At 38.0% G+C, this 15099-nt stretch overlaps 1 protein-coding gene across 2 annotated transcripts in view; it reads left to right on the top strand.

The window, feature by feature from the left end:
* CCDC102B (coiled-coil domain containing 102B) overlaps window positions 1-15099 on the top strand; it is a 280832-nt gene that overhangs the window by 70374 nt on the left and 195359 nt on the right. For both annotated transcript variants that reach the window (XM_010862314.1, XM_010862315.1), the window contains exon 5: window positions 11176-11292. In XM_010862314.1, coding sequence (XP_010860616.1) covers window positions 11176-11292 — 117 coding nt within the window. The remainder of the gene's footprint in view (window positions 1-11175; window positions 11293-15099) is intronic.

Below are 15099 nucleotides of genomic sequence, written 5' to 3'. Positions count from 1 at the left end.
TATTCAGGCAGGCTAGAGGACTTCCAAAGGAGTTTGTAGGTTGAAACACTGTCACACCCAAGAATTATTAACTGGAGCTGTAAGCTAACTCTTTTTTCAGAGAGAGGTAGTGGCAGACAGCCCCCCGTAAAGTCAGAGGTGTAGCTGAAAGCACAAAGCAGAAAGTAGGCAGACTCTGGTTTTGGGGGTAGATTGCTCGAGAATTTCCAGGGAGACTCCTGAGGCTTGATCCTGCCTTTGCGTATGCCAAGCCTCCTTCCTCATGACCTTTGCCAGGGACGGAGCTCGCTCCCCGCACCCAGGGATTGAAACCAGATCTCCTGAATTGCAGGTGGATTATTTACCATCTGAGCCACTAGGGAAGCCCAAGATTACTGGAGTGGGTAGCCTATCCCTTCTCCAGGGGATCTTCCCCATCCAGGAATTAAACTGGGGTCTCCTGAATTGCAGGCGAATTCTTTTTTTTTTTTAATTGCCCGTCCGCTCAGGACCGTATAGGACGAAGACTGAGAAAGGCGGAGGCAGGAACTGCCGGGCGTGGAGGGACAAGGACGCCCCCGAAATGAAAGCGAGCAGCCCGCCGGAGCTGCGGCTGTTCCCGCAGTTCAAGTATCCCGCGACTATTGAAATCTGCAGGCGAATTCTTTACCAGCTGAGCTACCAGGGTCAGATACATAGGTCATCAGATGTATAGGTCATCAAGAGACAGAGACTAAACAGGAAAACAAAGAAAAACATTTCAATTTCTAAAACTTTGCAGAAAAGAAAGATATTCTTTCATTATTACCAAAGTTGGTACTAATTTCTTACTTGGTGAAGTTAAATCACACACTTTAGCCCTAATAAAATATATTCAAACATGAGTATTTGATTTTTCCTAGTCTTCAGTTCAGTTCAGTTCAGTTCAGTCGCTCAGTTGTGTCTGACTCTTTGCAACCCCATGAATCGCAGCATGCCAGGCGTCCCTGTCCATCACCAACTCCCGGAGTTCACCCAAACTCATGTCCATCGAGTCAGTGATGCCATCCAGCCATCTCATCCTCTGTCGTCCCCTTCTCCTCCTGCCCCCAATCCCTCTCAGCATCAGAGTCTTCTCCAATGAGTCAACTCTTCGCATGAGGTGGCCAAAGTACTGGAGTTTCAGCTTTAGCATCATTCCTTCCAAAGAACACCCAGGTCTGATCTCCTTCAGAATGGACTGGTTGGATCTCCATGCAGTCCAAGGGACTCTCAAGAGTCTTCTCCAACACCACAGTTCAAAAGCATCAATTCTTCGGCGCTCAGCTTTCTTCACAGTCCAACTCTCACATCCATACATGACCACTGGAAAAACCATAGCTTTGACTAGACGGACCTTCGTTGGCAAAGGAATGTCTCTGCTTTTCAATATGCTATCTAGGTTGGTCATAACTTTCCTTCCAAGGAGTAAGCATCTTTTAATTTCATGGCTGAAGTCACCATCTGCAGTGATTTTGGAGCCCAAAAAATAAAGTCTGACACTGTTTCCACTGTTTCCCCATCTATTTCCCATGAAGTGATGGGACCGGATGCCATGATCTTCGTTTTCTGAATGTTGAGCTTTAAGCCAACTTTTTCACTCTCCTCTTTCATGTTCATCAAGAGGCTTTTTAGTTCCTCTTCACTTTCTGCCATAAGGGTGGTGTCATCTGCATATCTGAGGTTATTGATATTTCTCCCAGCAATCTTGATTCCAGCTTGTGCTTCTTCCAGCCCAGCGTTTCTCATGATGTACTCTGCATAGAAGTTAAATAAGCAGGGTGACAATATACAGCCTTGATGTACTCCTTTTCCTATTTGGAACCAGTCTGTTGTTCCATGTCCAGTTCTAACTGTTGCTTCCTGACCTGCATACAGATTTCTCAAGAGGCAGGTCAGGTGTTCTGGTATTCCCATCTCTTTCAGAACTTTATACAGTTTATTGTGATCCACACAGTCAAAGGCTTTGGCATTGTCAATAAAGCAGAAATAGATGTTTTTCTGGAACCCTCTTCCTTTTTCCACGATCCAGCAGATGTTGGCAATTTGATCTCTGGTTCCTCTGCCTTTTCTAAAACCAGCTTGAATATCTGGAAGTTCAAGGCTCAGGTATTGCCGAAGCCTGGCTTGGAGAATTTTGAGCATTACTTTACTAGTGTGAGATGAGTGCCATTGTGTGGTAGTTTGAGCATTCTTTGGCATTGCCTTTCTTTGGGATTGGAATGAAAACTGACCTTTTCCAGTCCTGTGGCCACTGCTGAGTTTTCCAAATTTGCTGGCATATTGAGTGCAGCACTTTCACAGCATCATCTTTCAGGATTTGAAATAGCTCAACTGGAATTCCATCACCTCCACTAGCTTTGGTCGTAGTGATGCTTTCTAAGGCCCACTTGACTTCACATTCCAGGATGTGGATCTAGGTCAGTGATCACACTATCGTGATTATTTTGGTCATGAAGATCTTTTATGTACAGTTCCTCTGTGTATTCTTGCCAACTCTTCTTAGTATCTTCTGTTTCTGTTAGGTCCATACCATTTCTGTCCTTTATCGAGCCCATCTTTGCATGAAATGTTCCCTTGGTATCTCTAATTTTCTTGAAGAGACCTCTAGTCTTTCCCATTCTGTTGTTTTCCTCTAGTCTTACACTATGGTAATTATGTGCAGCTTCAGGTAATATTTAATTAAGAATTAAACGATGCTAATCCTTAAAAATCCTGTTTTCTAAAATTAAAAATCTAAAACATGCTTTTGCCTCCCTAAAAACTTTAATGTTCTGTAGTTTCATGTTCTATATACAAAAACAGAAAATACTATAAAGAACCCCAATGGACCCCATACACTATATTTAGTAATTATTGTCTCATGGCTGGACTTTTTTAAACCTCTGTGATCTTCATCCCCATTCCCAATTGCATTATTCCATCTGGAAGCATTTTCACTTATATCTCAAAACATAAGGCCTCTTTTTTTGTTAAACACAGCAATATCATTTTCAAACCTGAGAAATTAACATTACTTTGCTAATATCAAATACTCAGTGTTCAAATGTCCAGTTTTTAAATAAACATCAATTTTATTTTCACAGATGACTCATTTGAATAAAAACTCAAATGAAGCTCAGACATTTTAATTGGATATGTCTTTGTAAGTGTGTTTTAATATGTAGGTTTTTCTTTATATTTCTTTCTCCTTTTTTCCTTTTTATAATTTACTTAAAAAGCCAAGTCACTTATCTTGTAAAGTTTTATTTTGGGGTTTAGAGATTGCATCCTGTGGTGCTATTTAATATGTTTCTCTGTCCTCTATATTTCTTATAAAAGGTTGGTTGGATCAATAAGTTTAATGTAAGTAATTGTTTCAGAGTGTTCTCTTAGGTAGTGTATTCTTCCTATAAGAAGCATGTGGTTTTTGGATGTCCGCATAGCACTAACAAACTGATACGTGATCAACTTTCTCAGGGTTCATATTTAAAAAAGAATAAATAAAACTGATGATAATTCTTATTTCATTTCTATCAATAAGTAATTTCATCCATGGATACACAAATTAATTGGAAAAATGTGTCCATCTCATTAAAAGATGCATTGCCAGTAAAGGATTAATTTATATTTAACAATTATGTATCACAATATGTGCTATCTGGTCTTATTTTTACAAAACCATGTACCTGAAATAATCTTTAAAATAATTCAATCCAAGATACACTTTTTAACATTTGGAACCTTACAATCGTAATATATGCATACATATTTTATGTACATATTTCTATTGCATCTTATAGAGTAAAAACCTTTTCAAGTATAAACACATGTTACAGTGTGATGACATGAAAGAGAAGGAATAGAAATAAAAGTTTAAGAAATAAAATTAATGATATAATTTTTTTAACAAATGAGAGTGAATATCACATTTATGTAGTTTTTATATGTCATTGCTTGAAGCATTGGAGAAGGAACTAGCAACCCACTCCAGTGCTCTTGCCTGGAAAATCCCATGGACAGAGGAGCCTGGTGGGCTACAGTCCATGGGTTTGCGAAGAGTTGGACATGACTGAGGGACTTCACTGTCACTTTTCACTTTCATGCATTGGAGAAGGAAATTGCAACCCACTCCAGTGTTCTTGCCTGGAGGATCCCAGGGACGTGGGAGCCTGGTGGGCTGCCGTCTATGGGGTTGCACAGAGTCGGACATGACTGAAGCAACTTAGCAGCAGCAGCAGCAGCGTGAAGCATGATACAACCATTTTACTTAAAATGTCAATAGATAAAATTCACCAGAAATTTTATTTTTTGAATCTAAATAAATATAATATTTTAAGACACACTTTAAAAACGTAAAGGATACTTTAGCATGAGAGCAAAAGAGTTTAAAGACCACTAAAATCAGTGTTTTATTTTTACTTGAAAGATACAGTAAAATTTGGGTTAATGGTAGTTACACATCCTTTAGCCTGTTTACTACCATTTTTTCAGGCTGAGGGAAGGAATTAGGTAAAGTTTACTTAAAAGAATATTTGACTAAGTTTTGAATCTATAAGTGATGACATTTCAGAGGCTTCTCTATATGCTTATGGTTAATTCAAATTATTTGAAAGAGCTGAACCTTGTTGCTAGCTGTCCCTGGGAGAGTGGCATTTGGAGAGCCTTCTCCTGGTTTTTTTTTTTTTTTTTTTGGCTTTGAGCATGTAGAATCTTAGCTGCCTGTCCAGAATGGAACCTGTATGCTCTACATTGGAAGGTGAAGTCATAACCCCTGGAGCACCAGGGAGGTGCCTGCATGGCCTTCTGCTGGGGCAGTCTCCTTCCTACATTCCTCACTTTTCATGAGAATCTGGTATCCTCACCTGCCAAACTGTTAAACACTTGGTCATATATTCTGAACTAGCTGATAGTCAATACTTATCCCCAAAGCCAAATTATAAATGTTATGTATCAACATAAAAGCAATGCGAAGAGCCACTGAAGTGTGTTGACCAAGGTCAATATGATTCTAATAAAAAATGACTCAAAGTTTAGTGTAAAGAAGAAATTGGAAGGCATGGGTGATGAAAAAACGGTTCTGAGTCTGTCACGTAATCCAGAAAGAAATAATCAGATGCTCTAAGCTTGGTGGGGGATGTGCAGAGATGTGGAAAGTTGAGAAATATACAAGTGAAAGAAACCATGATGTTTGGTGATTAACTGAACATTGAATGCGTTTTCCTTCTCCTATATTATCCGATTAAATAAGAAAATATTTTAATTTATGTTACACAATATTTTTGTTTTCTAGACATCCTCCCCAGAAAGATTTTCCACTCTATGCTAATCTAAATGTATTAAAGTAAACATTTACATATAACGTTGCTAATTTTCCAGAAGCAAATTATGGCAGATATTTCTGAAGTCAGAGATGTGATAAGTTGCCTGATTTAACCTTTCACAAATACTGCAGTGTGAAAAGAGGAACTTTGAAGAGGAATTTTGGAATTATATTATGATGCAATTTCAAAAAAAACTATTGCAGCAAGAGACTACACTTAAATGAATTTTACATAAAAGAACATAAACTTGGAAAATGTTTTCTGATGCTGACTCATTCCCTTCATCAGACACCTCCTATTTCTGTCATATCCAATTTAACGAATGTGATATATCATTTGTGGATGACACTCATAATTCTGCTGAATTAATAACTTTTAGCATCTGCCTGTCCATGACTTTTAACTTTTCAGTTGCTAAATAGAGATTTTTAGTTATAGCTCCATTAATCCGAAGGTTTCCCAGGTGGTGCCAGTGGTAAAAAATCTACCTGCCAGTGGAGGAGACACGAGACGTGGGTTCGATCCCAGTGTCTGGAAAGTTCTCTGGAGTAGGAGATAGCAACCCACTCCAGTATTCTAGCCTGGAAAATTCCATGAACGAGCCTGGTGGGCTACAATCCATGGAGCTGCAGAGACTCGGACAAGACTGAAAGACTAAGCACACACCATTAATTTAAACCTTAAGTTGAAGAGCTAAGTGGCAAAATTAAGGTGGTTTTGAGTTCAAAATATTTTTAAATGATCAAAATAACTCATTTTTTTCTTTACCTATGTTACAAAGATATTTCTAATGTAGCAAGGTGTGGTTGGGGAACTCTGTGACTCTAGAATCTTTTAGAGTAGGAAGGAAACTAGAATTCCATTTTGTTTTCCACTCTTTTCGTTTTCATTATTTGAAACAAGGCTGGGAAGAATTCAGTAATTTGCCCCCAGCAAGAACCTGTTAAAGAAAATAACTCATTGTTTTAATAGGAGGGAGTATAGTTGTTTCATTAATATGCTAATCATTTTTTCTGTTATATTTTAATTGCTTTAGCTCTATAATATTTTATTTATTGTTTTTATTTTCTTTTTTGTTCTTGCTTGTCTGAAGTCTGTAGGAAACATGAAGTCAGAGTGGCTGGTTTAGAATTAGGGGTTGGAATAAATAGAGACCAGAACTGAGGGTTATAGAACTAAGAGGCTAATAAAGATTTTGATTTATACTCTGAATGGATTGGGAAGCCTGAGGAAAGATTTGAATATAGGAATTACATAATTTGACTGACTTTATAAAAAGCTTTATTTGACTGCTGTGTTGAGAAAGAAAATACAGATCCACAAGGAGAAGCAGAGAGTGTGGCAGCTTATTAAAATAACCGAGATCATGGTGGTTGACCAGGGCAGTAGTGGTGAAGTTAGAAAGTGAATGGATTTAGTAAATTATGTAAAGGCTAAGTTTAGCTGATTTGTTTTTAGTCTGAATATGGCACATCAAAGAAAAAATATTAAGCATAAGTGAAATATTTTGGGCTTGATCAAAGGGAAGGATAGAAGTGATTTTTGCTGAGATGGCAAAGACTAGCAGAGGAACAGGGCTTCCCTGGAGGCTCAGCTGGTAAAGAATCCACCTGCAATGCAGGAGACCCTGGTTCAATTCCTGGGTTGGGAAGATCCCCTGGAGAAGGGATAGGCTACCCACTCCAGTATTCTTGCCCTTCCCTGGAGGCTCAGATGGTAAAGAATTCACTTGCTATGCAGGAGATCTGGGTTCAATCCCTGGGTTGGGAAGATCCTCTGGAGGAGGGCATGGCAACCCACTCCAGTGTTCTTGCCTGGAGAATCACATGGACAGAGGAGCCTGGTGGGCTACAGTTCATGAGGTTGCACGGAGTTGGACATGACTGAGCAACGTTAAGCACAGCACAGCAGAGGAACATTTGAAGGAGAAGTACTTAGTCTTTACAAAATGTTAAGCTTTGGAATCCTATGGAAGTGATAAGTAGAAAGTTGGGTGTGTGAATCAGGAGTTCAGGGGAACACCTTCAGGATGGAACTAGACATTTGGAGGTTGTTAGAGTTCTGATTGACGTGCAGTACCATGAGTGTGCATGAGCTGTCCAAAGGATTGAATGCATCAAGGGAATGGGTACCCTCCAATATTTAACTCTGTTTTATAACTCTTCTAGTAAATTTTATTTGCAGGAAGGATGACTAAGCATATGCTAAAAATGTTGTTTTATTGTTCTTTAAAATTTGAAATAGCTTTGCCCTTAATTTATGAATGTAATATATATTTATAAATATATAAACCTAGACAGCATATCAAAAAGCAGAGACATTACTTTGTCAACAAAAGTCTGTATAGTCGAAGCTATGGTTTTTCTGGTAGTCATGTATGGGTGTAAGAATTGGACCATAAAGAAGGCTGGGCCTGAAAAATTGATGCTTTCTAATTGTGGTGCTGGAGAAGACTCTTGAGAGTCCTTTGAACTGCAAGATCAAACCAGTCAGTCCTAAAGGAAATCAACCCTGGAAGGACTGATGCTGAAGCTGAAGCTCCAATGCTTTGACCACCTGATGTGAAGAGCTGACTCATTGGAGAGGCATTCTTTCCTGCTGCTGGGAGAGACTGAGGACAAGAGGAGAAGGGGATGGCAGGGGATGAGATGGTTAGATAGCATGACTGACTCAATGGACATGAATCTGAGCAAACTCCAGAAGATAGTGAAGGACAGAGGAGCCTGGCATGCTTTAGTCCATGGGGTTACAAAGAGTTGGACATGAACAATAAAAACAATTATGTATGCATTTTTTCCTCAAGATAGTGATTAAATTTTTAATAAAACATTCTCTTTCATATCTGAAATTGTATCATTTTTCCTGTTTTTTTTTTTTTTTTAATCAGACATTCTATTCCTTAGTCCTGGTCACATTTTTTTAATACTCTTGAGGCTCTACCGATGTCCAGAGATCCTTGATTTTCCACTCACAATGATGAAATAAAATGGAATTATTTTAGGTAATTTATGTGGATTCCCTCTACTGCCATGTATGAAAATGTGTTTTCCTCCCTCTTCTCTCCTTTGAGGGGTTTATTGAAAGTTCTGTTGACAACAGAAGGGCTGATTATTGATCTAGTTCCCTGGGAAGTAATGACCAAGATTTCAGAAGTGAAATGAGGGGCACTCAATTACCAGCATGAGTTAAATTTTATTCTGATGACCAGTCTCAAACCTGTTGCTTGCACTTTGTTATTCTTTTATTAGAAAAATGACCTTTATTTTATTTTGGCCAGCGATTAACGCCACGCTGTCTATTTAACCGACATGAAAGTGGAGAGAAACGTGTGGAGACAGCCGTTTAGTGGACTTTGTTGCATGATGTCCTGTTGCACTCCTGCCTCGCATGGTATATTTTCCACATTACCAGCACTGGACGTGGAGCCTTTGTGTAGTTGGCAAATCAGCTCCTCCTTTCACTGTGGTCCATTTCTAGTATGTTGGGGTGTTGGTGTCTTTTGTTATGCTCCTTCTGCTATCTATTTCTATAAGCTTATTGCTTTTCAGAAAATTATTAAGACACTAAGTTTTATAATTATAGATGGAGCATTGGTTTATGATTAATAACTCAGGTAATGAATTTGGCAGGAACATTCTCAAATTTTCTTCCCCCAGTTATTAGCTTTGTGAATTTGGGAATGTTACTTAAGCCTAGTAAAAATATGGTTTATTTTTCTTTAAGGGGTAATAATCAGACCTAACACAAAGGATTACTGTCAGCATTAAGTAAGGAACTATATATCAAGCCTGGTTTCTTGAGATTAGTATATGCTTAATATTACTATTTGGAGTAGGAAATGGCAACCCACTCCAGTATCCTTGCCTGGAGAATTCCATGGACAGAGGAGCCTGATGAGCTGCAGTCCATAGGATCGCAAAGAATTGGACATGACTGAGTGACTAAGCATGCAATATTATTATTAACAATAATAACATGAGTAACATTATTTAAAAATTTTACATAAGTGATATAATGATAGATTTTATATTCTGATTTATTGTCTGGTTGTGTGCCAATTATGTAATTTTAATTCTGGAAATATTTATCTACATAGTATGAAAAAAACATGTTAACAAAACAAAAAGCACATGTGCATATATCCGCATATTAAATGTATATCAAATGTTATGATCCTGCTGAAAACTTCTAAGAACGGCTACAGGGGAAAATCATTGTTTGCATTTCTAGGATTTTTCTCATCCTTATGTTTCTTTTTATAGACAATTTTTTTTCCCAGTAGTTGTAGGTTCACAGCAAGATTGAATGGAAGGTGGTGTTGCCTGATAGCTCAGTTGGTAAAGAATCTGCCTGCAATGCAGGAGACCTCAGTTTGATTCCTGGGTCAGGAAGATTCACTGGAGAAGGGATAGGCTACCCGCTCCAGCATTCTTGGGCTTTCCTTGTGGCTCAGCTGGTAAAGAATCCACCTGCAATGGGGAGACCTGGTTTCAGTCCCTGGGTTGGGAAGATCCCCTGGAGAAGGGAAAGGCTTTCCACTCCAGTATTCTGGCCTAGAGAATTTCATGGACTGTGTAGACCATGGTCCATAGGGTTGCAAAGAGTCGGTCACGACTGAGTGACTTTCACTTACACTTACTTACATGTAATTCCCACCCCACATTCATATGTGGCTTCCCCATTATCAAAATCCTTCACCTCATTTATTCATTTATTGACACACAGTCACCCAAATTACTTTAAGGTTCATTCGGTGTTATACATTCTATTGGTTTAGACAAATACATATCAACATGTTATACATGTATAACTATATGGGCTTCTCTCATGGATCAGATGTTAAAGAATCTGCCTGCAATGCAGGAGACCCAGGTTCGATTCCTGGGTCAGGAAGATCCCCTGGAGAAGGAATGGCAACCCACTCTAGTATTCTTGCCTGGAGAATTCCATGGACAGAGGAGTCTGGTGGGCTACAGTCCATGGGATTCAGAGTTGGACAAAACTGAGTGACCTTCACTATTGTAACAACATGTATCCATCATTAGAGTTTATCATACAGAATAATTTCTCTGCCCTAAAAATCCTCTATGCTCCAAGCATTCATCCCTTCCTCCTCCAGTCCCTGGAAACCACTGATCTTTTTACTGTCTCCATAGTTTTGCCTTTTCTAGAATGTCATAAAGATGGAATCTTTATGTATGTAGCCTTTTCAGATAGACTTCTTCCACTTAGTAATATCCATTAAATTTCCTCCATGTCTCTTCATTTGTCTGACAGCTCTTTTCTCTTTAGTGTTGAATAATATTCCATTGTCTGCATGTGCCAGAGTTTGTTTATATCATTTTCCTGCCATAGTTTTCTATGGCAATTAATTGGCATCTTCTATAGATGTTCTACATATGTCTTACAAACTTGAGTGTCATATAGATGTATTGTTTCCAGTGCCCAAATTTATCTCTGCTATGATCTATGCACTATTTATATTTCATAGAAAATATACATAAGTAGGATTACAAAGAATACTATGGCATTAATATTCAAGAATGAAAGATCAGAATTAATTGGATTAGTTTAGAATCCGGTTGATCAATTATTAAGAATGTGTGGAGGTAATGGAGATTTGTCTAATTTTCAATTGGTGAATTTAGATTAATGAAGATTTGCTGATTTGCTTTTCCACCAACACAGGATTTTTCAGCTGCAAGTGTAAAGAAGTACACGGTTCAGCTGCAAAACCTATAATAGCAACAACAAAACCAATCAGATTCCACAAAAAAAAAAAAACAAAAAAAACTGAAAGCAAAATGAAAGACTAATATGAATAATCCTGGAACCAGCCTTTGTAATTTGTGATTATGAATTTTTCTTTTGGCAGTTTGACATTCTTCATGGTCAACATAAAAATGAAATGGAAGAAGTATCAGGACTTATAAGGGAAGAGTCAAAATCTCAAAACAGCAATGACAGAGTGGTCTATGAGTTAAGAGCAGAGGTAAGATTTTGGATAGAGTAGTGTACTAAAACATATCTGAAGATTATTAAATGATATGCCGTCCTAAGAAGTAGAACTGGGGAATCTTAGGTTATTTTATGGAAAAGAATGCTGCTGAAAATAAAAAAATAATACATCAGTTTGCATGTGATTTACTTATTTATTTGGCCACAGTGCAAGGCATTCGGGATCTTAAGTTCACTGTCCAGGGATCAAACCCATGCCCTCTGCAGTGGAATCACAGAGTCTTAACCACTGGACCACCAGGGAAGTCTGGTGATTTAAAATGTGATTTAAAATACTGTGAAATCATATTGATCCAACACTCTGTCTGAATTATCTGAACGTTACAAAGACATTATTTGACTGAAAAAAGCACCCTATAGCTGATACATTTTACTGTAAATAAACACAGTAAAATTTTGATTAGTTGCCTGGGATCTGATATGTTAAGATATTATCTGGAATAATGACATACAAGTTTTGTTGCCTGTAGTTCTTGGTTGAATTTCACGTGGCCTTTGGCAACTAGCTGTAGGCAGAACAATGTCATTTTGGTTAGTTAATCCATTTCTTAGATATACCAAGAAAAATAGTGGAAATCTCTATATTCCACTCCCACACCAACAACAACAAATTAATTTTCAGATGATACACTGTTTTATTAGCCTTGTTGATAAAGAAGGAATTATCCTTAGAGATAGGAGGGGAGAATAAATTGTGCTTTATAGAACACTGTGTTAGTGCATTAAAAGTGGGAAATCATAAATTATTTATTTTGTAACAGGTAATTCTGGAAGATGTCTTAGATACAAATGTGTAGGAACAATTCAGGAAATGGAATTAAGCAAGTGAAAAATAGACTGGGAGGAAAGTAATTTGCATTAGAAGATTTCTCCCTTATAAATTTCTGTCAAGACTGAATTCACACCACAGTGCTTTATATCAGGTAATATAGCACAATGGAAAATGCATAGATTTTGGAGCAAAAATGGCTCCATCACTTACTGATTAGTTTATCCTGGTCCATTGCTTAAGCCTCTGAGTCTCAGTTTACAGGTTGTATGGAAGTAAGAGGAAATACTGGGTACCACACAGGATTTTTCAAAAGATTACACGCTGCAGGGGAAAAGTGTTGGAGGCAGAGTGCTTTACTGTTGGGAATTAGCTGAGGTAGTTAGCTCTGCCTGAGATTAGTTTTTCCCTTGTCACCTCTTCTGAGTCATATAAGGAGTGTTGGGTGAGGCAGGGCATATGGAGACACCCTGATGAGAAAGACCGACCTGTTGAAAACATCTCTTCCTAACAGTTACGTCAAAGGGAAAAACAAATGATGGCTCTTTCAACTTTTGTTTTCTAAGAGGAACCAAACCATCAGGGTAGATACCGCTTCTTGGACCTGAGATCTGAGAAGCATCTTTGACGAGGTACTGAACAGCACATAGAATACAGGCTTATTTAGGAGTTAGAGACAAATACATGAAGTCACATATGGGTATTCTTACTCTCCTCAAAAGCTGACAATTTTGTCTTAGATCCTCATTTTCAGGGTATTTGGGGAACCATAGCAATACAGGATCTCTGATGCGCAACTTTTTTAGTTTGGTGTAATAGAAAGTTCCGAGACTCATTTGAGGAAACCATTTCACCTCCATAGAGCTCAATTATGTATCTTAAATTCTATACAGTTTGCCCACCTAAAGACACTTTCCCACAAGACATTCAAGCACTGTGAGACATAATTTTGCTATTTTGAAATTCTTAGTGAAGCTCTTAATGCTGAAAGCTAATGTAGACATGAATTGGCTATGTCTTTGGCTGTGTGCACTTGAATGCTATATTCAGCTGAATTAAACTGAAGAAAGAAGACTTTTTTCAAAAGAAAACAAATATTGGGAGAAATTCTTAGAGGAACAGTGAGCCCCTGTGTGTGTGTTGTGTAGGTGGGTATATGTGCTCATTTGAATTTTAAACCAGGATAGAAGCTGTGATCTTGTTTTTGAAAAGAAGACATAACCATTGCATTGTTTCACTTTTTACACTGGTTATATTTAGGTCTTAAGATCATATCATGACTTTTTATGTTTGCATAAAAGTCATTGGGTGATTATACTGTAATTTAATATAATCTATTTTTTAAAATCTGCTTACTTTTATTATTAGATATATAAATCTGCCTGCAATGTGGGAGACCTGAGTTTAGTCGCTGGGTTGGGAAGATCCCCTGGAGAAGGGAAAGTCTACCCACTCCAGTATTCTTGCCTGGATAATTCTGTGGACAGAGGAGCCTGTCTGTGGTCCATGGGGTCTCAAAGAGTGAGACACGACTGAGAGCCTGACACTTTCACTTTCACATGTAATCAACACTGCAGTAAATATGCATGGGTAGACATATCTTTAGACATTCAAAAAATGGCTTAGGTTAAATTCCTAGAAATAGACTTTTTCAAAAGAATGTTTATTTTTTTCAGTATTTTATACACACTGCCAAATTGTCCATTAGAAAATTATTTCAATTTATATTTGTACTCACCTGCAATGTATAAGTATGTTCACTGTATAGCCAACAATATATATTATTGTTTTTTAATACTTCCCTAGTTGATAGGCCAAAAAGATCATTTTAATTTGTATTTTATTGAACTAAATACACACTTCTAGTTGTTTGTTCATTTTTATTGGTATAATGTTTATTGTAATAGCTACCATTTGCTGAGAACTTACTGCATACATCAATATATACTGCTGGGTTGTTGAAATATAAAATCTTATTTCATATTTTAACACTTTTAGGTTCTGTGTATTCTTAGCTGCTTTTAATGGAAAGCATCCTAGAGAACTTAACCTTGCTCAAGGTTACAAAGACAACTTCAAATGTTATTGAGATCATCTTTTACCTCTGTTCTCCTTTAGTTCCAATTTCTCAGGAACGCACACTCAGGTCAGATTTTCAGCAGGTTAGGAGCTTAGTTAGCAAAGGTTACCAGCTCTGAGTTAAATCCTGAAGCCATGTGTTATCAGCAGCCAGTAACTGACATTGCTACCTTGGTTTCTCCTCTTCTTGTGGATTTACTAAAGCAATGACTCTGGAAATGTGATTGATTTTAATTGTTGGAATTAAAAAATAGTGTTTTCATATCAGACATCATGATTTTCTAACCATTGATGATTCTTATGTATCATGGACACCTTTTTTGAAACTGTTTGTTGCTAATACCCACCAATTTGATAACAATATTGTTTTCACCTATTGTTTAGTCACTGAGTCGTGTCTGAGTCTTTTCGACCCCGTTAACTGCAGCACACCAGGCTTCTCTGTCCATCACTATCTCCCTGAATTTGCTCAAACTCATGCCCATTGAGTCAGAGATTGCTGTTGTTCAGTCATTCCGTCGTGTCCAACTCTTTGAGGAGTGTGTTTTGCTTGTCTTTCAATCTGCCCAGCCTCTTTCAGAAGTAGTTTGATGACGATCTTGGAAATTGGATTGGTCAAAGAAATTTAAAATGCAGCCCTGAGTTAAAAAAAGGCTCCATAGTATTTAAAACATTGACTTTTCTGGTCAGCGTGTGATGAGGTGAATTCTCTAAGCATGGAGTCATTTGATAAATAAATGTTAACATGTGCATGTGTGGATGTGTTAATGGGGCTTCTCTGGTGGCTCACACAGTAAGGAATCTGCCTGCAGTGCAGGAGACCTGGGTTCAATCCCTGGGTCAATGAGATCCCCTGGAGAAAGGAGTGGCTACCCACTCCAGGATTCTTGCCTGGAGAGTTCCATGGACAGAGGAGCCTCGAGGGCTACCGTC

This window comes from Bison bison, unplaced genomic scaffold (genome assembly GCF_000754665.1).
Source record: "Bison bison bison isolate TAMUID 2011002044 unplaced genomic scaffold, Bison_UMD1.0 scf7180017864481, whole genome shotgun sequence".
Taxonomy (NCBI): Eukaryota; Metazoa; Chordata; class Mammalia; order Artiodactyla; family Bovidae; genus Bison; species Bison bison.
This window is presented reverse-complemented; position numbering and strand designations above follow the sequence as displayed.